The sequence below is a fragment of the Xiphias gladius genome, chromosome 19 (genome assembly GCF_016859285.1).
Source record: "Xiphias gladius isolate SHS-SW01 ecotype Sanya breed wild chromosome 19, ASM1685928v1, whole genome shotgun sequence".
Taxonomy (NCBI): domain Eukaryota; kingdom Metazoa; phylum Chordata; class Actinopteri; order Istiophoriformes; family Xiphiidae; genus Xiphias; species Xiphias gladius.
In genome coordinates, this window is record NC_053418.1 from 3616025 (window position 1) to 3639467 (window position 23443).

The 23443-nt window shown below is 44.4% G+C and overlaps 1 protein-coding gene across 8 annotated transcripts; it reads right to left on the reverse strand.

Annotated features, from left to right (window-relative positions):
• Positions 1-5247: 5247 nt before the first annotated feature.
• On the reverse strand, positions 5248-23441 carry LOC120804711 (SEC14-like protein 2). Of its 8 annotated transcripts, none has more exons than XM_040154254.1 (13): positions 23389-23441; positions 20771-20840; positions 17942-18017; positions 13715-13758; positions 12689-12751; positions 12382-12570; positions 11163-11258; positions 10961-11021; positions 10693-10776; positions 10488-10594; positions 6681-6820; positions 6031-6200; positions 5248-5907 (listed from the first exon to the last, which is right to left on the reverse strand). In XM_040154254.1, the coding sequence occupies exons 4-13, from the start codon at positions 13724-13726 to the stop codon at positions 5756-5758; spliced, it is 1074 nt and encodes a 357-aa protein (XP_040010188.1). In that variant the 5' UTR covers positions 13727-13758; positions 17942-18017; positions 20771-20840; positions 23389-23441; the 3' UTR covers positions 5248-5755. The 8 variants fall into 8 exon arrangements, with proteins under 8 accessions (XP_040010188.1, XP_040010183.1, XP_040010189.1 ...); XM_040154249.1 differs by having other exon boundaries at positions 20566-20840; positions 23389-23406; XM_040154255.1 differs by having other exon boundaries at positions 23331-23403.
• Between the last annotated feature and the right edge of the window lie 2 nt (positions 23442-23443).

Sequence of the window (23443 nt, forward strand, 5' to 3'; positions counted from 1 at the left end):
ACTGAAGAGGTGTGTCAGGAATGCTGCTAACGTGATGAGCTCCCAGACTGAAAGCATAAAACCTTGAAGAGAAAACGTGACACGCGGGGATTTGATTTTGTAATCAGTTCTTATGAATTACAAAGCCTTACAAAAAAAGACAAAAAAAACCCAAAGCGGTCGGCTAGCTTACATAGCCAGCTCACCGTACTCACACTTAAAACACGAATGGGCTCGACGACATTGACATTTGAAGTTAAAGAATGGTGTTGATTTTTTTTTTTTAGGGGCGTTAGGGGAATTAGAGTACGCGACTGACCACTGGACTGTGGCCTGCCGAACAAAGAAATGTGACGTCGTAGGTTTTGAATTTAGCTTTTTTTTTTTTGCCAAGTGTTCAACTGCGACTGTGAAGACTGTTTACCTGTAGACCTGCTCTGAGTGGGAACGCCAAAAAGCTGGAAACCTGTTTTGAAAGGTTAAAGGGTAAGGACACCCTTAATGGAGGAGCCCAAAATTGCACCTCCGAGAATTTCTTTTTGTCTGCTTTTGCAGTTTTAAAATGGATGAGATCAGAAGTCCTTCGGACGCCACAGCCTTGCCATGCATGCACAGTCCCATCCTGTGACCAACCATACGTTTTTCCGAATATCTGACTACGTTAGGCGCACTACAAACATGGACTGACGGGGAAAAAAAACATACAGGCAGGTTTTGACTGAAGTGTAGCTGGGTTTGAGCCACACTCTCGTCGGTTTTACTACGTGCCAAGGAACGCAAGTGTTCAGCGAGCCGTGTTGCACTGGCTCCCCTTCGCGAATTTCGGGTTGTTTTGCAGACAGATGCGGCCGCTGCGGATGTCCCACTTTTCGCTGCACGTCGGCCAAAAACTAACCGCACTTTGGCTCCAAGCTTAAAAAGGACCTGTTTTAGCACAGTTCGGACGAGACAGTTCTGGAAGCTAGCTGAGAGTTTTGTTCTCTGGCGCTGCCGTATTAAACTGAACCAACAGTAGTCCGCAGTAAGGCGTACGTGCATAAAGCGGGATCTTTCACAGTGGCCGTAGCCGTCATGACAACTGAGCTCTTGCACTAACTGTACGTTTGTAAAAAAAAAAAAAAAAAAAAAAAAAAATGAAAATAAATAAAAACGACCAGAGCATGTATTTATTGTATAAAATCAAGCTTAACTAGGATTGTGATCTTTTTCCTGTATGTACTGTGAAATATGAAGATTGATCAAATGTATGTAAAGTACTTATCATTATTTGAATGTGACATATGTTGAATATACTTGTAACAATATTTTGTATATAAAATATTTATGAATCAAGGCAGTGGGTGCTGTCCTTTGTGTGTGTGTGTGTGTGTGTGTGTGTGGGAGTGTGTGTTTAACCATTGTTTTGGTCTGCAGGTACAGAAACTAAACTATGACCCAGACGTCACAGGTTCTCAGTTATTTGTCTGCCAGCCACTAACTCTCCTGCCGTTCCAGCGCCTGCTATCCCCTCTATGCCCTCAGGGCTTCCTGCCTCTCCTCGTCACCTGGCCGCCACGCTCACCTGCACACCTGCTCCCAATCACCTCGTCACCGCCCATGAGCACGTGTACCCGCCTCCTGGTTTCTGCCTGCCTGTTACGCCACCCTGCATTGAGGTTGACTCCCGAACAGTACTGAGCCCTTAACAGGTTCAGCATCAAGTCCTCATCCATCTGCTTTTACAGACTGCTCTCCAACCATGTGTCCCAACCCTGAGCCATGAACTTCACTGTATTTAAAAAAAAAAAAAGTAAAAACTTAATCGAAACTCACTGAATTCCCCAGTTCCTTTTGTGGCCTGGTAGAATATTTTCAGATGTGGCCAGTGGGGCTTATTTTCTGCCCAAGGACGGCAGTGTCAGTACAGAATTTATGTCTTCCCAGGGAACAAAAGCCTCTCAAACAGCACGCAGACGCTCATCGTGGCTGATCAACCTGCTAGAATTTCAACCTGGCCCTATATCGTTGGGTTGAAATAGTTTAAGGTAGCAATCAATGAATTTATTTTTCTATGGAGTGTGTTTCACTGTCTATTTTTATACTGTTTGTTGCACATTGTTAAAGTGAAGTTCATATTATAATAGTAGTCTGATACACGCAACGGGAAGGTTTTAAGCATTAGCTCCACGGTGTGAAGGGTTAACACAGTGATTATGATGCATTGTTCTCAGTTTGCAATCACATCCCACACTCCCCCACAGAAGATAAAACACCTGAGAGTTTACTGATATGCGCGACCTTGAACGCAGGTAGCAGGACAGTCCTGCCCCCCCTCCCCCGTTGGGAAGAAACAGCTCAGTTAGTCACGAGAGTCGGAACAGGGAAGTAAACAAAGAGCCTGTGCACCTACTAGGGAGAGCTAAGTCTAAACCACGGCCCCTCCCCAACTATAGTCCACCAATCACTTTCATAATCAATATGATATTATTGTGTAACACGCCGACACCCGGCACAGCTGCAGATCGATGGCTTTGACAGCAGCTGTTCCTTAAGCCCCTTTTTTTTTTCTGAGCGATTGGTTGCAAGCTGTTTTTCCTGATACAATTTGAAGTAAGAGGTTAAACGGTATTTTTAGTCAGTCCTCTCTCAAATCAAAGAGCACGCCGACGACATTTATTGTGCGGAACTTTGTTTCATCTCATTAATTAGGTACATGTAACATGTCAGCACAAAAGGTCTTAAAACTAGATGTTTACGCAGGGATCATCCTCACAACAGGGTCTCGAGTCCTCGTCATGTGAGTTGATACTGTGATTTGGGGGTGGCATGCTCCCAAACAAATTCACAGCCACAAAGCAGGGGACACCGAGGTTCCCGAGGGCTTTGTTGCCTGGTCGCCAATCCAGCCCTGACCTCGACCCTCCTTCCCTGTGCACCCACACTCGGGCCGGGGTTGGACAGGGCTACCCTGAGGTGGCCCCGAGCACGCGCTTCGTCCGAACCTTAGCGGGTGCGACAAAGCTCGAGCGAGTCAGGGGGCACGTCACCCAAGCGGTTCCTAAGAGGGAAGCACATGACACCGGCGTGGGCGAACCAGGGGCTGAAATAGCCTCCCACCAATTCAGTATCAGAGAGAAATTCGTTGTCTTGTTAAAACTTTGAGTGGAAGACGGCGCTAACTTTTACTCAACTTGAGGGATTCATGTGCTTTTTCCACCAGTGGAGGAAAATATAGCCGGGAGTTTTGATGAGTAAATAAAAAAACTGCCAGTGTTTAAGGATTTTTATCCTTTATGCTCTTAGCCCCTCTCATCAGTTAGCACAGGGCTCCCCCTGGTGGTCAAGGCACAGACAGCACTGGCCGCTGAGCTGCTGTCCAAACAAAAGCAGGGCCAGGATCAATCTTCTGGTCCAATGCTCTGGCATGAGGTGGACGTGAACGAGTCCAAACGAGCTGAAGCAGAAAGTATTTTTCAATTCAAAGAGAGGGAAACACTGGACGTTACATTTTACTATTTATAACTCATCAGGTGGCCAGAGGCACAAATGAATACCAATGTTTCTCTCTGTTTTGATCACCCCTTAGCTACTGCATTGATCTTTCAGGTTGTCTTGCAGGTATTTGATATGCGGGGGGGCCGATATGGTTGGTTTCTTTGACATACTGCTCACCACAATCCACTCGCCTATACTACTGATCTTATTGTTGTCCACATCGCATCCGTTTGCATCCCATCTTTATTTCAGTTTGCATTTTGTAAATAAAACGATGTATCTTTGTGTGTCCTTTGGCCATGAAGCGGTTTAAGGAGCAAACTGAAGAAAGTGACACGTAGTTTTTTCATAGTTTTAACACTAACAACCTGTGAACCACATGCAAAAGAAGTGGGCAAGTCCCACTGTCACTTGTCAAAATACAGGAATGGTTTTCGGTACAATTTTTGTTTTGGGTGGACTTTTTCTTCTCACTGACACGTTGCACCTCTCAGAGAAGTAAAGTTTTACAGTTTCAGTAAGAGAGAGGAATAGAAAGAGAGGTGTCAATGTTACAAAGACAGACCACGGCAAAGTTGCAACTCCAGGGGTACCCTGAGGCGTCTTTGACCTCTAGTGGCACCATAGAGCAGTTTTTATTCTATGGTCGGTTCCTTGTTTTGTCTCACGCAGGCGATGCAGTACAGATCAGCTACAGGCGGGCGGTGATGCACCAGGATACCGCAGGAACGCACCCACAGGGGGCAGGGAAGAAGAGGACTGCAAGCCAGTAAACATGCATTTGTCGAAGTTCAAGGAAAAATACGCTTTGCAAGTGTTTTATGTGGAAGGAAGAAAGAAAAACCCGACATGTTTGCTGGTGAGTAACACTGCACATAACCATGACTTTCTTGTTTGTTCACGAGAAAACGCCACACCTTGAATTGGGGGGGGGGGGCATAAAACACACTCAGCTGCCATTTTAAATTTTGTCCAAAATTTATTTATGTACAGTTGTTGTAAGTTGATGCAACCTTCATCATTATCAACACAATTCCGATACAGGCCATACAGGCCGTGTGACCAGGACCTGTGCGGGGTCCTTCCAGGGCATAGGCCAAAGTTTAGATATTGAAGACCTGCCAGTACCATTCACTTAAGTGAAATTATTTTATTATATCATTTAGTTATTTATTTATTCTATTTCGGCTACATAGGTAGTTGGGGAAAAAAATACTCTCAGCGCTGTTACAATCTAAATATCGATATTCTGTGAGAAATCCAGCCACAATCTACATTCAGTAAGTGTCTGGTGAGAGTAACACACGATATTTGCAAATTTCATTCAGATTCACTGCAATTGACTTGACTTGAATTGAATAGAATCTAATACTGCACATTCATTGAAACATTAATGCTCATTACCTCAAACAAGCTGATTACTTTAAAACAAAATCTGACATAAGCTTTAATATTTTAACAGTATAAATTATATTGTTTTAACCCATTATTTTCTGGAAATAAATTAGAGATTAGAAAATAAATATTCAAGGGAATGTCTTCCGCAAACCTTCAAGTTCATTGCTAATATGTCAAGTGGTGAAAGAGACAACCTGCCTTCGTGTGCAAAGTGGAGGCACAATCAAGTGCCTCCACCAAGCACAACCATATATATATATACATATACATATGTATATGCATGCATATATGCATATGTATACATATGTGCATATGTGTATATATGTATATGTGTGTATATATGTACATATATACTCAGAAGAGAAGCATATATGCATATCTGCACATATACATATATGCATATATACACATATACACATACGGAAGTCAGTTAACTTCCAAACGAAACCTTGACGACATTTAGTTTGATCATGTACCGTCAGCTGACTCGCTCGCTATCCCTTCGCTTTGAAGGAAGATGCTTTCCAGCCAGCAGCCAACTAAATGTGTCCAATGGCTCTCATGTCTCATGTCTCATGTCTCATGTCTCATGTCTCATGTCTCCGGCCACAAGTGAGTAAAATGAAATGTGAGGCTACGTATGTTCCTCCGCATTCTGGAGATCAATGCGTTTTTTTTCAGCGGAGAATCTGTAAAGTGATGATTCTAAATGGACGCCTCGTAAATAAGATCATCAAAGATGATTAAAGGGTCAGGAAACATTCAGATATAATATTACTAATTTACATATATTGGCAGCATGTTGCAGTTCCCGTTCAAATCAAGTAACTTGGGCTGTGCTTACACGCAGCCAAACAATACTGATCTGACAACGTGGAAGTGGCCCATTGCGTCATCTTCTCGGTTATGACTGACTATTGCCCTCAGCTTGCCCGTGGTTGCCGGACCCCCCGTTGGTCTGTGGGGACTGTAGGTGGTCGGGGAGCAGGACCTCAACAGCAAAACTGATTCTTTTCGCCTGGAAGATGCTGTAGGTGTTGTCAAATCTTAGCACATCTGTGGAGGACAAACAGAAAGGATTATTTATACCGACGATCTAAAGATTAACATTTATTCACACTTAAGCCGCCTGAGCACCAGACTCTGTGCCTTGAGCGCAACCGGTAACCGGTTACTCACAGACTCCGGGGCGTTCGCAGGTCAGGGATCCGTCCTCGGGCACTAAGTGGGCGTTGTAGCGCTGGCTGGGCACAACCTCTTGCATCTGAGCTGCCTTCTTCCATTCACCCTTTTTGGCCTTCAGGAAAACCCCAAAGCCAATGTCTGCCCCCTCACTGGCAAACTGCCACCTAAAAAAAAAAAAAAGAGAGAATGTGTTAAACTATTTTGATGATTATCAGACATTTTCTGTGGATTCGATTTATTTAAAAAATAAAGACAGTGTTATTTGGTGTCCTGTACATCAGTTGAAAGAGAAGCAACTCAGAAGAGAAGCCATTTCTGTTCCGTACATTCACTGAGCCAGGTGTGGCACGAAACTTTTATGATATGGTCACGGCATAAGGTGAAACCACTGAATTTGTTCCTTAAAAGGCCTTAAAAGTGAACCGCTAAATGTTGCTCATAGATCCTGCACTATTCTGTGCTAAGATATTTAGTTCACGCCAATATAAAAGAGAGAAAAGCAGCAAATCCTTAAATTTAAGAAGCTGGAACCAGACACTTGATCAAAATCGTTGTTTATTCATTTTCTGTCAATCAACTAATCCATTATTAACATCTTAGCTGTTTCAGCAGCGGCATCGCTACCACTGAGGCGTGCGGCTGACCTGAGGACGCAGCCCGGGAACAAGATCTCATAGTCCAGCTGTTGGGAGGATCCGCGGCTGACGGTCATACACTGGTCGTAGTCCACGTTAACGTGGTCCCGCACGTAGTAGGAGGAGGGAACTGGGCCGACATGATTTATCTGCAACAGCGACAAAGAGAGTCAAAATACAGGCGCCAAACACGCGATATATGAAATGTTTGAGTGGCTGAAAGGTGAAAGAAATGGGGAAAAAGAGAAGATCTTCACTTACTGTGATTCTGTGCCATTATTTATATATATATATGTGTGTGTGTGTGTGTGTGTGTGTGTGTGTGTGTGTGTGTGAATGCTTGTGAGTTTTCCCCTTTTGCACAAACCTGGCTTATTTAGACATTCAAAGGTGTTTCACAAAAAAAAATGGCAAGGGTTTCTCTCTCTTCCGCTTTCCTGTTTATTCAAATAGAATCGAACCTGTCAAGTTCAGTGATTTTCCAGTACAGTACAGTAGAGTACAGTACAGGACAGTGCAGTACAGGACCAGACCAGCAAAGGGCAGTGATTTTCTGATGCGTACTCAGCTGAGTGGGGAGTGCTATGTACTATCAGGTCAGTGATGTATAGATGACGGACAAGAGCGTATACTAACACGACTTAAGAAACTCTCATCTTGTATCCCTTTTTTAAAACTTTTAATAAACTTTAAACAGTTAAAATGAGAGTTTTTTTGGAGGCCAGTTGGTTCAAATGCTCAGAGCGTTTTCAGACCTGTGATGTTGTTTCTGGGAGGGGAGTGTTAGTACGAGGGAAGTCAAACTCATCTGAAACCACTTCTCCAAAAATCTTGCAAAAATGTCTTTTCAAACTTAACTGAACTGTTATTTGGAAACCGACAAAGAGAAAAGATACAGAAAAAAAAGGCATTACTGAAAGGAAAAACAAAACAAAAACAAAACAAAAAAAACACACATTGTCAAACTACATATTAGAGATTAAAGAGAGCAAAACATGATGTTTGATTCATTACATAAACTGTAAAGGAAAAGTGTGAGGAAAAAACCTCACGTACGAGATACATAAGGCTCAAAAGTTTTTAAAGGAAGCAGATCACCCAGATGAAATGTCAAAAGTTATTCTCGCTGCTGCAATTTTAAAGCAGACAACTGCAAAAACGTTTCCTGTAGTTAGCAAACACATTGAATGGTACAAATGCATTCCCCTCAGGCCCAGAAACGATGTCCGATCCTTAAAGGAATCATTTGACATTTTGGGCCTCATGCTTATTCACTTTCTGATGGAGAGTTAGATGAGAAGACCGACAGCGAGCCGCAGGCTAGTTTAGGTTAGCGCTAAAACTGGAATCCAGGGGAAACGCTGACAAAATCTGCCCAGCGGCACCTCCGCAGGTCACTCTTTACAGCACATTATATATTTTGTGTGTTTAATCTGCACAAAAACGGAGTGTGAAAAGTGTTCATTGTGGTTTTGCAGATGTTGTGTGCTGGATTATTTGTGTGACCTCCAGGCCCTCGTGTCCACCTGCTTCCAGTCTTTGTGCCAAGTGAGGCCAGAAGTCTCCTGGCTGTAAGCTCGTTTTTACTGCAGGGTCACGAGAGTGGTATCAATCTTCTCATCCACCTCTCGGCAAGACAATTTGAAAAAAAAAAAAAAAAGGTTGATAAAAGAACTCTACAGTCCCTACAGCCTAACCAGAACAATACAGCAGAATGTCCAGGACACACAGCTAGCTAACTGAAAAGCTTATTTTAAAAAGAAAGGTAGAAAAAAGAAAAACACTCTGAGGCTGTTCATCTCAATTTCTTGAATCCTGAATGCGGCCGAAAATGAATTTCTCTCCTTTCGCTCCTCATGTGTCCTGGGCCCAATTATTTATCTAGAGAAACAGTGACAAACACGGGTCAGTTTTCTCATCTAGAGTCTTACCTATTGGCGCCTGACTACTGAAGCTGCTGTTTTCTGCACCAGTTGCTCAATACTACGCCGCCTACAATAGCACCCCTGCCAGCGTCTCTTGTGCTGGGGCCCCTTTGGGTTTTCTATGCAGCAAGGCAGGACTGCGGCTGGAGTATTTTAATTTGCAGTTTTCCTGTCTGCAAAAACAGGAAGATGCCCTCTGTCATCACCTGTTGTAACTCTCACGACGGGCTACCTGCTCAGTGCAAACGGGTAACCCACAAGTTGCATCCTTTCTGCAACACTTCCTCATTCTATGATATATGTATGGCCGAGAGAAGCCCGTTTTTAGCATGTGTGCAGCTGCATTGATTTGTTCTGCCACAGACAGCCCGTCCAGAACAGTCCTTGCATTGTCATCGACCCACTGTGATCGAATTGGCTCACTCGTGTGTAACGGGATCTCTCACACCGCCAGTGTCAGCGGCGTTGCAATTTTTTGATCCAGCGTTATAGAAAATATCTCGTCCGCTGTGTTTCATTTGGCCCGTTTGCAGCCTGGATGAGCCATCATCTTGTTTCTGTTTAGGGCAAACTATTTTTTTTTTTTTGCTCGGCCGTGACAGGAAAAACTGGGGGGGATGGACAGGACCATAAAAACTTAGTTGGCCCAGTCAAATGCAAACCCAGAACATTTCGAGTGCACAGTATGCTCACGAGCCATCCAGTCTCCCTCCAAAGCAAAGCTGCAAGCTGCCAAACTGAACAGGGGGTGCAAGCCGGTGAAAGAAAACTACAGGGCAGGAGTCAAAAGGTTTCAGAAAATACAGTCAACATACATATGAAACTACTCCAAAGCAAGTACACTGTTGACTATTCCAGCACTGAGGTGCAGGTCCAATTTTTTTTTGTGCCCCCCCCCCCAAACTATATGGGAGGGCCAATCAGTTTTGGTTCAAACTTGTATCCAGTGCAGGACTGTTGGTGCTTCTGTCCGACAGTCACTGTGAAACGCAAGGTTGCCTCATGTCATTCAAAACAGCTGTCTGTAGGGCAATAACTGCTCTATACTCACTTGTGTGTGACTGTACCGTGACGATAAAATTGCAAATTTGCAGTTGTTTAAATGACTGATTCCAAGAAAATTGTAATTACAAGTAATTAAAACCCGGTTTATTGCCTTAAATATAAGTTTTGAATTATTTTCTGTGATTTGACATAGATTTGCTGTATCATAATAAATATCGAGAACCGAAAACGATCCTTATTTATATCACGACACCGATTTCAACCATACAAGTGCGAGAACTTGTCTGTAACTGCTTTATCTGTAAATATAAATTATTACTTTGGTGCTTTTGGATGTACTGCAGTGACGCCGGGCAGAGTTAAAAAGCCCACAACAAATGCATAATGGTAACTGTCGAAACCGGAACAGCTGTTACGAACAGGGCAGACTTTGCAGTTTATCAGTCCCGTCAGACAAACGCAGAATTCCAGTTTCTATCAAGGAATTTAAGGACTTCAAATATTTACTTTCTTGTGCACGTAATTTCTCACACAATGAATAAATGATTCAAAGTGTTAGTAACAGCTAGAGATTATAAAACCACTGGTGCGTGGCTTCGCCAGGACACAAACGAATCCAAAAAACTGTTTTAGAAACAGAATCCGACCAGAGTTCAAACAATATTTTAGTTCTCTCAGGTCTCTTCCAGTATATCTCAGGGAATATATCCTCATGAACGAGTCAATGAGTGGACCCCCAAAGTATCTCTGAATAATTGAGCAGCATCTGCGATGGATACTTGTCTCCTCCAATCTGACAGCCCTCTTTTGTGCCACAAAAAAAACCAAAAAAAAAAAAAACCAGCAAGCACCAATAGGCACGCGGGATGCTGAATCACCGACTCACCTTGGTCCGACAGCGAGGATCTCCATCAGGATCCGTCAGTTTACCCCCGTATATCACCGGCAGCTCCTCTGCATCAATGTACTTCAGCAAAACCTCCTGCCAGTTCGCTGTCGAAACGGAGAAAAGGAACATTTAACTGAATCCGAATCGGGTGTTTGGGTGAGATGTTCTCCACAATACGATGCAATGATGTGTCGTGTCTCACCCCCAAGAACAAAGATCTTCTGCCTTGTGTTCTCACTCAGAAAGTGCTTGACGAGGTTGTAGGCCACAGGAAAGAGTTTGGGGGCTACAGGGGGGAAAAATAAAGGCATTAACCAGATGTTAACGCTGGCTCTTCAAAAGCAGGATAGGATGATTAAAAAAAAACAGACAAATAAAGAAATGCAGGTGGAATCGCTAACTTACTACCCTCATCTGGACTATCATTTGTTTACTGTAACATGTATCTATGGAGGAAGGACAAATCAGACCTTTAATAACAAATAGTCTCTTCAGACCCTCCGGGTAGTTGTCTTCAAACATCTGGAGGATCTGGTGATGCAGAGGGAAATATTTAAGACGCAGACCAACTCGTTAGTCTGCTTCACGTCTTAGTTTTGTGAGGTCTGTGTCTAGACTGTATGTATGTGTGTGTGTGTGTGTGTGTGTGTGTGTGTGTGTGTGTCTCTATACCTCTCCATATGTTTCTATAGCAGGCTTCCATAAGTGTTTCAGACCCAGACCCTCAACATCGTAGATCATAGTGATTGACTCCACATTCTTTCCCAGCTGGATGAAAACAGAGTGAGAGGAAGACGGGACCATTTAGTTTGTGAAACGACAGAATAACCAATAAAATAAAAATAAAAGGGGCTGTAGTTCAGGTGGCGGAGCAGGTTTGTGGTTTAGTCTTGGCTTCCCTTCATTCTCATGTCAAAGTGGAACAGAGGAAACTCCGAACTGATCCTCGAATCTAAGTCACTTTGGACAAATGTGTTTGCTAAATGAATGCGACGAAATAAAGCCAAGGAATAAATTCATATGAAATCTGACAGAAGAAAAATGAATCACATTAAAACAAAACAACGTAAAACAAAAAGCAAGAAATTATCATTAAAAAGAAGCCGCAAGGGAAAATCCGCCAAAATGCAATGTTAAACAGAAAAACCTGGTAAATAAATTGCCATGTAACATTATCACAAATTGATGTTAAATTTAAAAATGAAAAGAGATACTAAAAGACCTGAGCTCCTTGCAAAAGCAATACAAATACTTGGTTTAGCATGTGTGTTCAATATTAAGTTTAAAATAGCTTTAAACTTTGTCTTCTCCTATAATTTATGTCTTATTTTAGGCTATTTTTGTCCCAGGCAAAAATTTTAAAGAGAAAAAAACAACGGTGCTTCTAGCTACAGTGACAATGCTAACATGCTGATGCTAAGTAGGTATAATGTTTAGCATGTTCATTGCGTTAACATGCGAACATTTGCTACTTAGCACTAAACATAAAGGGGAGCCGAGGCTGACGACAGTGTCATTAGTTCTGCAGGAATTTCATCATCAACCAAAGTGTCGGACGGACAAAACTTCTGACCTGTCGATGGCACTAAAGGAAAAGTCAGGGGATCGACAAAGCTGATCATCAGTGAGCATAAAAAGATCGATGGACTGACCAACAGACACACACTGCCCATCCGTGGAGCCAGGCCACCGGCTCGGCTCAACAAAGAAACTAAATTTACACTTCTGTGATCAGCCAGAGAGAAGGACTACTCTGTATGAGACCTTTTCTTGGTTTAATGAAGAAAAATAAACTCCAGCTGTTGTCTGGGAAGGTTCGGACGGCTTAGGTGGACACCTGGGCACCCTGGATCCCTGTCCTCACCCCCGTGTGTGCGGTCTCTGTTCTTACCCTCTGCGTTTGGAGGTTACATTCCTTCTGCAGCATCTCACAGTCTCTGACTTTGGACTTAATGAAGTCCTGTTTGGAGGCAGACAGGAAGAGGCCTTTGGGATCTACCGGTCCGATCACATCGTACCAGACGGGGCTGCCCTCACGGTCGTGACCGCACATCCCTCCTGACAGGTACTTCTCTATCACCTGCAAACAGCAGCCAAAAATATTCCTTAAAATTTCTCTTAGGTAGACTGAACCTACAGTAAATTACTGTTTACAGGTTTTACAGGTTTTCTGTTTGTTTGTTTGGTTTGTTTTTTACCTCTGGTGGACGCCATTCTGTGGTTATTGTGTCTACTTTCATCTGTTTCCTGAACTCCAAATGCTGGAAGAGAAGATTCGGTTGCGTGTTAAGTTTCGGCAAAACTATTCGTCAAAGGATTCATGAGTTTGTGGTGAAAACAGAAGTGGGATTAAACGTATTTTTTAATCCTCCTCGATGATACACTGCTCGTGCGACCGCAGATCCGCCCAAGCACAATGTAGTGATTTAAATGGCTTAGGAGGTTTCAGACAGTAGGTAGACGATGTAGAACCTGCTCCGTCAGCAGGAAGGGGGATCAGTTGTGTGCCGCTGTGTACACACTACAGCACACGCATAGGCGCAGACACGGGCTTACAATCGCAAACGCAACGACAAAGGGGAAAGAAACGGGTCAAACTGCCTCACAGGCCATTTTGATACATACATTCACATGTTTGTTTTCACCGAGGTCGACAGATGTAAGAAAAAAGCAAATAATTTGGATCCAAACAATCACTTCTAGTCCCCGGTGAGGCAAGAAATGATTCAGATACCTGAACCATGTAGGTGTAGTTCAGGAGTAGCTCAGAGGCACCGTAATCAGATCAGTTTCATGCGGTTTGTTCAAAAGCTGGAAGCCGCGGCGACACCGTAAACACACAACCCCCCCCCCAGTGGACAATAAAAATCAGTAAATGCAGCTTTAAATTAGGTGGTTGTGAATCTTATTCTGTCATCATAAGCACTCATCTAATCCCCCTCATCTATAGCTAATCCCGTCACGGCTGCTGTGATGACTCAGTTTCCCCACGGGTGAAAAACATTATTACCACGCTGCTCCTTCTCTAAGCTGCAGCCACTCCTGAGCTGACGGACCGAACAGCCTGTGCTGGAGGTGACGGCCCTTTCCGACACCACACAGATCAGTCAAGGGAAGGAGAAGGCATGACGGTCGTACCTCGGCTTTCAGTTCAGTACTTGATTCGTGCTGCATTGCATTTCAAACTCTTAAAAATGTCCTATCCTACAACAACAGTCCATTACCTTCCGCAGCATGGCCTCAGACTTCTGCACATTGAAGTTTCTGGCTGAAAAAGAGTGAGGAAAGGGAAGAGGAGGCCGACGTGATTAGTACAGAGATCTGTGGTCCATAAGTGATGTGAAATGTGAGAGAGGTCTTTTTTAATGTATATGTATTATGACTCACTGCATACTGGACAGAAAACAAGCAAGCACTTGATTTATACAGCGCTTCTCAAAACAGAGTTACAAAGTGTTTGACTGGAGAGGGAGGAGAGAAGGAAATGAAAGACAGAGAGGAAGGATCCTGAAGTGTACAAACAAAAAAATATATAGTTATAAAGTCAAAAAAAAAAACCATGTAGGTTTTAGTTTTGAAATGAATTTTAAAGATGTGCACTGATTTGTCCTCTCTGAGACTTTACGGGGGGGGGGGGCATTGGATCTGAGTGACGATGAAGCAAAATGTATGATTTGAAAATAATGTTTTTGCAAGTTTGTGTCTCACTGTCTCATTCCGAGTCATGAGGCTGTATGTGTGAATGAGTAAAACATAAACTGAACCCGATCAGAATGATAATTAACCACTTCCCTAGAAAACCCACTAAGAGCCACATTAACACTTGCATCATGCGACAACAGTGCGTCTTTAAACTCTTTTTACACGGAGTAAGCAAAGTGGCGAAGGTGCTGGAAAGAGTTTTTGTGACCATGCCGTGGAAATCTGCTTTAAAGAGGGAATCCCTTTAACAAATAAGACCGGTCTGGTGCACACTGTTATAGGTAGAGCTTTTAATCAAGTGCAGCAACTAGTGCTCCCCCCAGATCCTGCCTTTTTTCATTCGTCCTGTTGTGGCACTCGTTTGAGCATCTTTGTACCAACCAATAAGAGCAACCTTCTGCCAGATAGTTTCAAAAATGTTGCATAAGAGTTCTTAGACAACCGACAGAACAGGTGTCGATGGAAAAAACAAGTAGATTACTAGAACACGGTCATGAGACAAAAAATGAAATGCCTATAATTACACATTTTTCTACAGCACAGGGGGACGAATATTTAGGAAATGCTAAAAAAAAAAAAATTGTAAAATTTTCCATTGGATCCCTCTGGGAATAAACGTGTGTGACATCTGCAAGACTTCCTCTCCTCTGACATGGTCAGTATTAACTCCACTGTGTCAGTGCGATTGATCCAGAACAGAGTAGACACACAGTCCACTGTCTTAACAGTCCTTTGTAAGGTGATTAGCTCTGCACAAGCACAACAGCGCTGCTGCCGTGAAGCGGGACCTGCGACGTACTCCAGCCGTGGATTACACCGCGGCTAATGCTCCCTTCTGGCGCCTTAGCTGCTGCCTCCGGGGCACCGAGTGACCCAGAATTACACAAGCGCGAAGCAGGATCTGGCAGGAGACCGGGCCATGTGTCACTTTGGGTCAGTCATGAGCATGATGCTCTGAACACCTCGCCCTGCCGGATAACGACAGCGATTCAGCTCGTTTTAACCCTTTAACTGTTCATCACGTACTTCTCCGTGGCTGCCCATTATTTTCCAAAGCATCACCACACGATTTTAGACCAGAGTTCATTCTGATTTCAGACGAAGTAACAGGTAACCACCACCGCACGCCCGGATGGCCTCCGGGCTCCAATAACCCCAAAGAAGATAATGGGTACGGATTGATCTCCTGCCACGTCATATCACAGATATAGAAACCTAATGTTATCTTAAGCCGTGATAAAGGTTTATAACGTAGCTAATGGCAGGCACGCGGACTTTTCCCGCAGCCCACTATCTGATAACACTCAACGATCCCGCCCTGAAACTATGAATCACTATCTCTCACACCACAGGTCCAGGTTTAATGAAACCAGGAAGGGACAATGCACTTTGTCACCATGTTGTGGTCTGTTAAAATCGTCGCCCGAACAACCTGGTTTCAGCCCTGGTTTCAAACTTTTCAAACTCTCAAGTGAATCTATACTTAAAAAAAAAAAAAAACATCTTGGTTTTTTTTTTCATTTGCACGCACACATATACAACAGCATAAAACCAGATGATAGAAATAAAACAGATGTGACAGGAGAGGTCAAGAAGCCATGGGATTATACAACAGACTCCCCTCAACTCAAGAAAGACTGGGGGGGTGGGGGACAAAGGAAAAAACACTACTAAATACATGGTATAGCAAAAATATGATGTAATTTAGCAGATAATAATCATACAAAAAATACTTAAAGAAAACTAAAAAAAAGAAAGAATTGGGAATATTCAAGAACTTGTTAACTAATGTCACTTAAACCTGAACTTCATTAGCGTTTAGAGGACAAAGCCTTGTCTCACTGAGCTCCCGTACAACATGTAGACAGTGGAGACTTGGAAAAAGTTTGTTTACTTGAAGAGGAGGAGGAGGAGGAGGAGGAGGAGGGTCGTTGGCCTCTAGCACAAGACTTGTCTTATGCCATACGGGAGAAGCGGAGTCTAACTGGATCTGTTATGCAGTCTATTACACAAGACGTGATGCACTTAATGTCTCTGTTTTGAATACAGAGGCAGACAATTCAGACGGCCTCAACTGGGCTCAGATTCCTGAAGGCACCTAATGTATGGTGCATACCGATGCCCCCCCCCCCACTACACCGTATCCTCGGCCGTTCTCGCTACCTACTAAAACAGGACAGAGTTTTTGGTATTAACAATAACAGCCTCCAAAGCTCAGCAAGCAAAGAGCGCCACCCGTGGAAAACTCAAAAAGTTTTCACAGAGGAGTCTTTCACAGGGAGGCAACGCGGCGTTTGATTGGTTCCGGGAGCGCGCTGGTAAATTCTTCCACGCTTAAATCACGCTCTGGGACACAGAGAGACTTTTTGTCCCTCCACATCCGTTACCAAAGACAGAGCTGTAAACCCAAGAAGAACATTTCCTGGAAGACCCGCACTTTCATAAAACAACATTAGAAACTATTTGGCCCATAGATTATATTTCGAAGCTGTGAGGAGCTGCACCAAGATGATATTTTTACGCGGCTCGGCCCGATACTGATGCACCGTGCCCCGTGTCGTGGGCACCCATGGCAGCAGGTAGATGTGGGAGCAACTGTTTCTGCGTATTCACATCTCATCGCAATGAATTCATTGAATTTATTTAAATGTATAACTCGCCCAATTACTTCCTGTCCCCCAAAATACCTGGACGACTGCGTATAGAAAGAGTGCTAAACTGTTCATCCCACGTGGATGGAAAGACCCTTGTGTGTATATATGAAGGACAAAAAAAGATCCACCATTTGGTTTGATCCAGGTTATCGTTAAGTAGATCGTTACTGCTCGCCGTGCACCACCTTGAGACGTTTGATCTAAATCAACGAAGGGACTAGTCCCTCGGCTTGAGCGGCAGTCGTCTCTGCGTTCGTTTGGAAAGAGACAACTCGAATCATTCAGAGCCCACGCTGCCCACACAGACCCCCGCTGTCCGCGTCCGGAGCGGCGACGCCGACCTTTCTGAGAGACATCCGAGGGTCATCTAGTAGGGCCGAATTCAAGAGAACAATACATCCTCACTGCCATTCCCAGTTCTGGTTATGAAACAACTCCTCACTGGCATCAAAATCCAGGAAACCTGAACCCAGGAGAGCAACAGAAAGGCAGCGGCTGAGCGTCGCCCGGTAGGCAGGCTGTCGTCCATCGTAGTGCACCTTTAATACGATTATCCCTGGATTAGCCTGATACACGGAGTGCTAGACCTCTGCCCCAGAACTAATCAGAACAAGTCCTCCTCTAATCGCTGCCTCCCCTTTCCTCCACAATCTGAGCGCACAACCTCAACCTCCACCGAGGAAAATCCGACTCTGGGACTCAAATTTAGCCCGAGAGGTCAACTGGGTTTGCTCTAGCTGTGACTGAATAACCGCAGAGCTCATAGCAGGTTCTGTTTTTCAGTTTTAGTCTGAGCATCGTTGTCAGAAACGAAGACCCCGTGAGTCTCTTTGTCAACCGCCGCAAAGAGAGTGTTTACACGTGTTGCACCACGTCCTCTCATGTGACAAACAGCTGCAGCTTCTGCTTAATGCACAATGAAACCAACGGATTTCCCCTGTGAATGCGCACAAATGATTACAGGAAAAATAATCAGAAATTTAGGGGGTGATATGGGGACGATATGGGGATGATATGGGAGAGGTTTTTGCTTTTTCGGTGAGTGCAGGCCGCAGTCCGGGAAAAGCAGCAGGTGCCGCATCGTTCTCCACTCACCTCTGAGCCAGCGTAACAGGAAGTGGTCATGCTGTGCAGGAAGTTGAGGAAGAATGTCTTGTATCCTCTCTCGAAACTACAGCCAGAGGAAGGAGGGAAGAGGAGACATCTGATGAACAAGGTTTGCATATGATATAAGCGAAGAGAGAATACAATGCCAGAAACAGACTTTCAGGGAAATCTTGAACTGAATCTTTCCAGTTACGGTTCTGAGCCTGGAGATAAAAACACAGTCTTAGGAAATACAGTACTTTTCTCTGTTCAAAGCTGTTTTTCTATTTTCACTTCGGAGCTTCTCATTTCCGATGACCCGGTCTAATTCAGTAGTGCTGCTGGAACTTGTGACTGGGTGACTAATCACTTCACACACTGTTATTGGCAGCGTTCAACGATGGACGACTGTAAACACTTTTTTTTTTTTGCAGGGACAGAAAAACCGTCAAGACAGCGCCCCTGCGCTTTAACTTTAAACTACACTTCATTGCCAAAAAGTATGGGGTCGGCCGAAAAAAAAAAAAAAGTATCTAGACACTCAAGCATTAAAGGCCGCAAAATAGTCTGCCAATTACTGATTAACGGTTTGACCAATGAAATGTAAGAAAATAGTGAAAAATCTCGTCCCGTCATACCAAACCCAAGTTGCCATACATCGTTTGTTTTGTCCGACCAAAAGTCTAAAACCTAAAGATATTCACTTTACACTTCACCAGCCAATATTTAAATTTGAGAAGCCGCATCCGGTGAATCTTTATCGCGTTTGCCGCAAAAAATGACTTAAACAATATTGACAAAACTGTGGGCATTACTCCGCTGCTTCGACAGCCTCCGCTCTTCTGGTTTCAGGCTTTCCACGAGATTTTGGAACATGGCTGCAGAAGCCTGGGTCTCAGTGAAAAAAAAAAAAAAAAAAAAAGAGATTCAATTCATCCCAAAGGTGTTGGATGGGGTTGAGGTCAGTGCAGACCAGTCAAGTTCTTCCACAGCAAGCTTGAAAAACCGCGTCTTTGTCGCGCGGAGACAGGAAAGGATCTCCCCCAAACTTCTGCCTCAAAAGGTTTGAGCGCACACTTGTCTAAAAATACACACATGGCTGAGACGGAGATGAGGCTGCTTCAACATCTCTAACCAAGAACCACAAGAATGAAATAAAACCAAATGCATAAAGTATGCCGAGAGATTATGACTGAAATATAGTTTGAGACAACGGAAATCCATTATTTTCTCAGGAACGCCGTCGTTTGCCGCCATAGCTTTGACTGATTTTCAATTGTGGCGTCTTAATTATTAGATTAAGTAAAAGTCAGAGCTTAAACAACTCATTGAGTAATCGATGAGCCGGTCTGCAGAGCAGTGATCAGCGACAGTTTTCAAAATCGGTTCATCATTTAAGTCATTTACCAAGTGAAAATGTAAAAAGTATCACTGGTCCACTGGTTCAAATCCCTTGAGCATTTGCTGCTTCTCCTCTCTGTATACCAACACAAACATAGTACGTTTGGGCTTCGGACTGTTGCTCGGACATAAGAGATTTGAAGACGACCTGCGATGGCTGACATGTTTTGAACCAAGCGATTAGTTGATTAATCGGGAAAATATTCAGTAGCACAGTCTGTGATGAAAATGATCATTACTTGCAGCCCTAAAAAATACACTGTCACTTTTTTTTCCATCCGTTACTGAGAGGAAAGTTACGCCCTTGCTTGCCGGGACCACTTTCTTCGTATAGATCAGTTATAGACCTTTGAAATGAACATTGGGAAGTTTAGTGCTGCAACATTTGCTGAAAAAAATTAATCTGCAACTACTTTCGTCATCGTTCAATCTGAGTGTTTTTTCAAGCAAAAAAAAAAAAAAAAAAGCCAGACGTTTGCTGTCTCCAGCTTCTCAAGTGTCAGGATTTGACGCTTTTCTTTGTCACGTATGACAGAAACTAATGATCAATAGCTGCAGCCCTGTGACAGATAATCAATCAATCGGTCATATAGGTGTTTTTATAACCTGCCAAAGGTCCTAATAATGGATTGTTACTGACCAATAAAAACCTTAGTACACATGGTAATGATGTATTAACCATTAAGAAAGCCATTAGAAACAGCTTGTAAATCTTTCACAAAGGGAGGCTTTTACTAGAGAGAGGTGCCTGAGTGGTTGTGGTGTCACCATTACAGTGGTAGAAAGCGGGGGAGCGGGATATTATAGGCCACTATAGAGCACGATAATGTCTCTGTACGAGCTGTCAGCTACACGCTGATAGACCCCCCCAGATAATATTAGGGCATTACTCTGAAAAAAAAAACAAACACGTAACACATGAGATAAAAGGAAACGGTTTAGTGAGATAAGGCAACTGTGAAGGCAGCATCACCCCAGTTAACTCCGTCATAAAGCTGTCAGTATTATTATTATCATCATTATTATCATTATTATCATTATCATATTATTATTGTCATCATTATCATTATTATTATCATCATTATTATGATCATTATCATAATAATTATTATTGTCATCATCATTATTAGGATCATCATTATTATTATCATTACCATCATTATTATTATGATCGTTATTATTATTAATATTATTATTATGATCATTATTACTGTTGTCGTTACAAAACTTGCCTGCTCTAGCGTCTCAGCCTGTTTAGGACTGAGGTCTCCCACTCTTCCGCTCATGTCTGCGACCAGATGACGTGAGAAAAGAAAAAAGAAAAACCCGACCAAAAAACAAAAACAAAAAAAATGACAGAGCTCCTTCAAAGTCGGATTCGGAGAGAGAGAGCGAGAAAAACGGCACCGTCACCGTGGACCGTGAACCGGTGGATACCTGCTTCCGTCGCCTCCCCGTGATGCTCACGCACGGCTTTCGGTGTCCTGCTATCCTCGCTGCCGGCTGCCTGCAGGTGGAGTGAAAAAAAGAGAGAGAGGAAAAAAAGAAGAAGGAGAGAAAAAAAAAAAAATGTAAACACGAACCTCGCACCGCCCGTTCGAGACCCAGTCCAACCGGCTGACTCGGCCAAAGATGGGAGGATTAGCGAGAGGGTTACTGGGAGCGAAAAAGCGGGGACCAGAGAGAGAGGAGAAATCCCGCCCCCCTCTCCAAGCTTCGGCAGCTGCTCTTCCTACAGACCGTCGTCGTTTTTATTCACATATTCTGGTTTGCACAAAATCGAGGGCAGAAGTCTCAGTCTGAGATCTTCCCTCATTACTTAGAGCCTCGTTGTTTTTCTTGTTTTTTTAAGCAGACCCGGAGCATGTGACAACCTGTGAGGGGGGGTAACTGCTATTTTTAAATGCTTACAGAAACTCTATCTCGTCATATAACATCTCCGGCTTCACCGCGCCATTATCACCAATATCACGCACGAGTGGGCAATAAAAACACCCAGATAATTAAAGGCAAACCTTTCAGAATAAAACGACTTCGTCTAATTGCGGCACCGTGGAGAAATCAGACTAAAGTCTGCTGTAAAAACGTGAGGAGCGTTTCTACTCCAACTATTCTATTCTACGATGGGTCCGGTTTTTTTTTTTTTTTTTTACACTATTGTTTAACTCCAATGTATAGACAATCTTTGGTAATGATCCGAAAATCTCGCACATGCGCACAGACAACAAGAGGCAATTAAAAATTGTTGCAATTTATTCGGGGATTGAATGATCCTCAGCTACTATCTCTGCCGTTTAACACTATTTATTTTACGCATTATAGCCGTACTTCCTTATCAACAGGCGCTCGCGGCGGTGTCGCAGTGCGCAGGTGCAAAACGAAACGGCCGCGAGTTGCTCGATTTTTTTTCGTTTGCAGCGCTTCGCCTGGCGCTAAATGCCCCGCGGCAGTGAAAATGAACTGCCCCTCGCGTTGGGAGAAGTGAAACACAAAAAAAAAAAAAAAAACCCAGCTGCAGTTATGGTCGCAGCGCTCGTCTTTGGCTCCGGGGGGGGTCGTGGCTTTAAAGCGAAGGAGGAAGCGCGGCGCGGCACTCGCTCGAGTTGCTACGTTCGTCTTCGGCACAACGGCAAGGAAACGGCATCGCTGCGACGCGCGAGGTCTGGAAACCAGTTTGATCCGCGAAGAACCGCGTTAACTGTCCCCAAAAAAAAAAAAAGTTTACCAATACAACAGTCCCGTAGACAAAGCCGCCATTTTTTTGAGACTTATAACGTGCAGTTACTGTAGCAACTTTTTAAAAATCATTCTCGAGGCTCGAGCGCCGTACCGCTGCCGGACGGTCTCGCGTTTCCAACATCGCGTGCAGCCGGTTTTGTGGCAACGAGGTCTTCGCTAAACAAATGCACTCGTAGTAAACGCGTCGCATTCGCCATCTGTGCTGTTTATTCACATAATTCACTTACAAACCGTCCGGCGGGATCATCTCGGTCCCTCCGGAGACAGTCGCCCCCAAAGGGGGGTTGTTTTCGTTTCAATTAGCCAATGGGGTATCACTGGGAAGAAACCAAAACCAAAACCCGGACCTGGATAGGTGTCGCCGAGACCCTCAGATCTGCCTGACCCAGGACCCCGGCCTCATTTTCTGATGTCCTCGCCGTTAGGGGACACCCAGTGTCCCAGCGCGCGCCCGGTGCCTTGTGTGCCAGACGCGTCCGCGACACACCTGCACAGCGCCCTGTTCTCGACACCGGTGCAGGCGCGTCGCGGCTGCCGCACCTGCGTCCTGCAGGGCGGAGTCGTGCTCTCGCCCGGGGCTGTTATGGGGGCAACATCTGTGCGTGCTGACCGTGTAGGTGGGGCTGCGCGCAGGCGGTTTTTTGCCCTCTTGGGTCAGGGCGGTCGGGTGGCGACGCCGCCCCGCAGGTCTCCCATCGGCAGGCCGCAGGTCTGGGAAAGCGACCGAGGTCCTTTGGGACTTCGACGGTTTGCAAGTGTCACAAATCTGAAACTGTGTCTTAAAGGGTCTCTGGCTTCTCCGGGATAATGTATCGGTTTTTGACCTGGACCTGGTCCAATGTGGTCTAGGTTTGAAGAAAAGAAAAAAAAGAAGTGAACCCCCCCCCCCCCCTTGACTTCCCCCTCAAGCAGGAGCCCAAATCGGCGTCCGAGTGGAAATTTCTCTCCGCCCGGGGAAAGCGGCGCCGGTAGATTTAGAGCGAACTTTGCCGGTTTCTTTTCGCCTTTTCTACTTTTCCCGCAACAGCCCCCCCTCCTTTTTTCTATGGACGTGTACGCAGCCAATGCCGGGACCGGGAGCTTGTCGGTGGCCAGTGGCCCAGCCATAGCGACGTCTTCCGGCAGCTAACACCGCGTCTCGGTGCCTGTTCTGGCCGATATTGGACGAGCGACCCGTTCCTTCCCGTGTGTGTGTTTTTTTTTTTTTGTTTTTTTTTGCGAGTTCGATACGACTCGAGCTTAGACCGGTACATGCTACCTGCACGAAAAGGGGTTCGGTTCAGGTGTGGTCCAGGTCAAGGTGAGCGGAAGCACACCTGCGTGACGGGCAACCGGGGCTGGACACGACACAGGGGACCGTCGCGGACAAGA

Bases quoted from the DNA above. Each gene is read 5' to 3' on its own strand.
- LOC120804711 (XM_040154247.1), bottom strand. From the start codon at position 22,319: ATGATCCCGCCGGACGGTTT. The intron at 18,018-20,770 runs GTATCCACCGGT...CTCTGGCTGTAG, and splicing joins CGGGGAGGCGACGGAAGCAG to TTTCGAGAGAGGATACAAGA. The intron at 6,201-6,680 runs GTCAGCCGCACG...TTTTTTTTTTAG, and splicing joins TTCCCGGGCTGCGTCCTCAG to GTGGCAGTTTGCCAGTGAGG.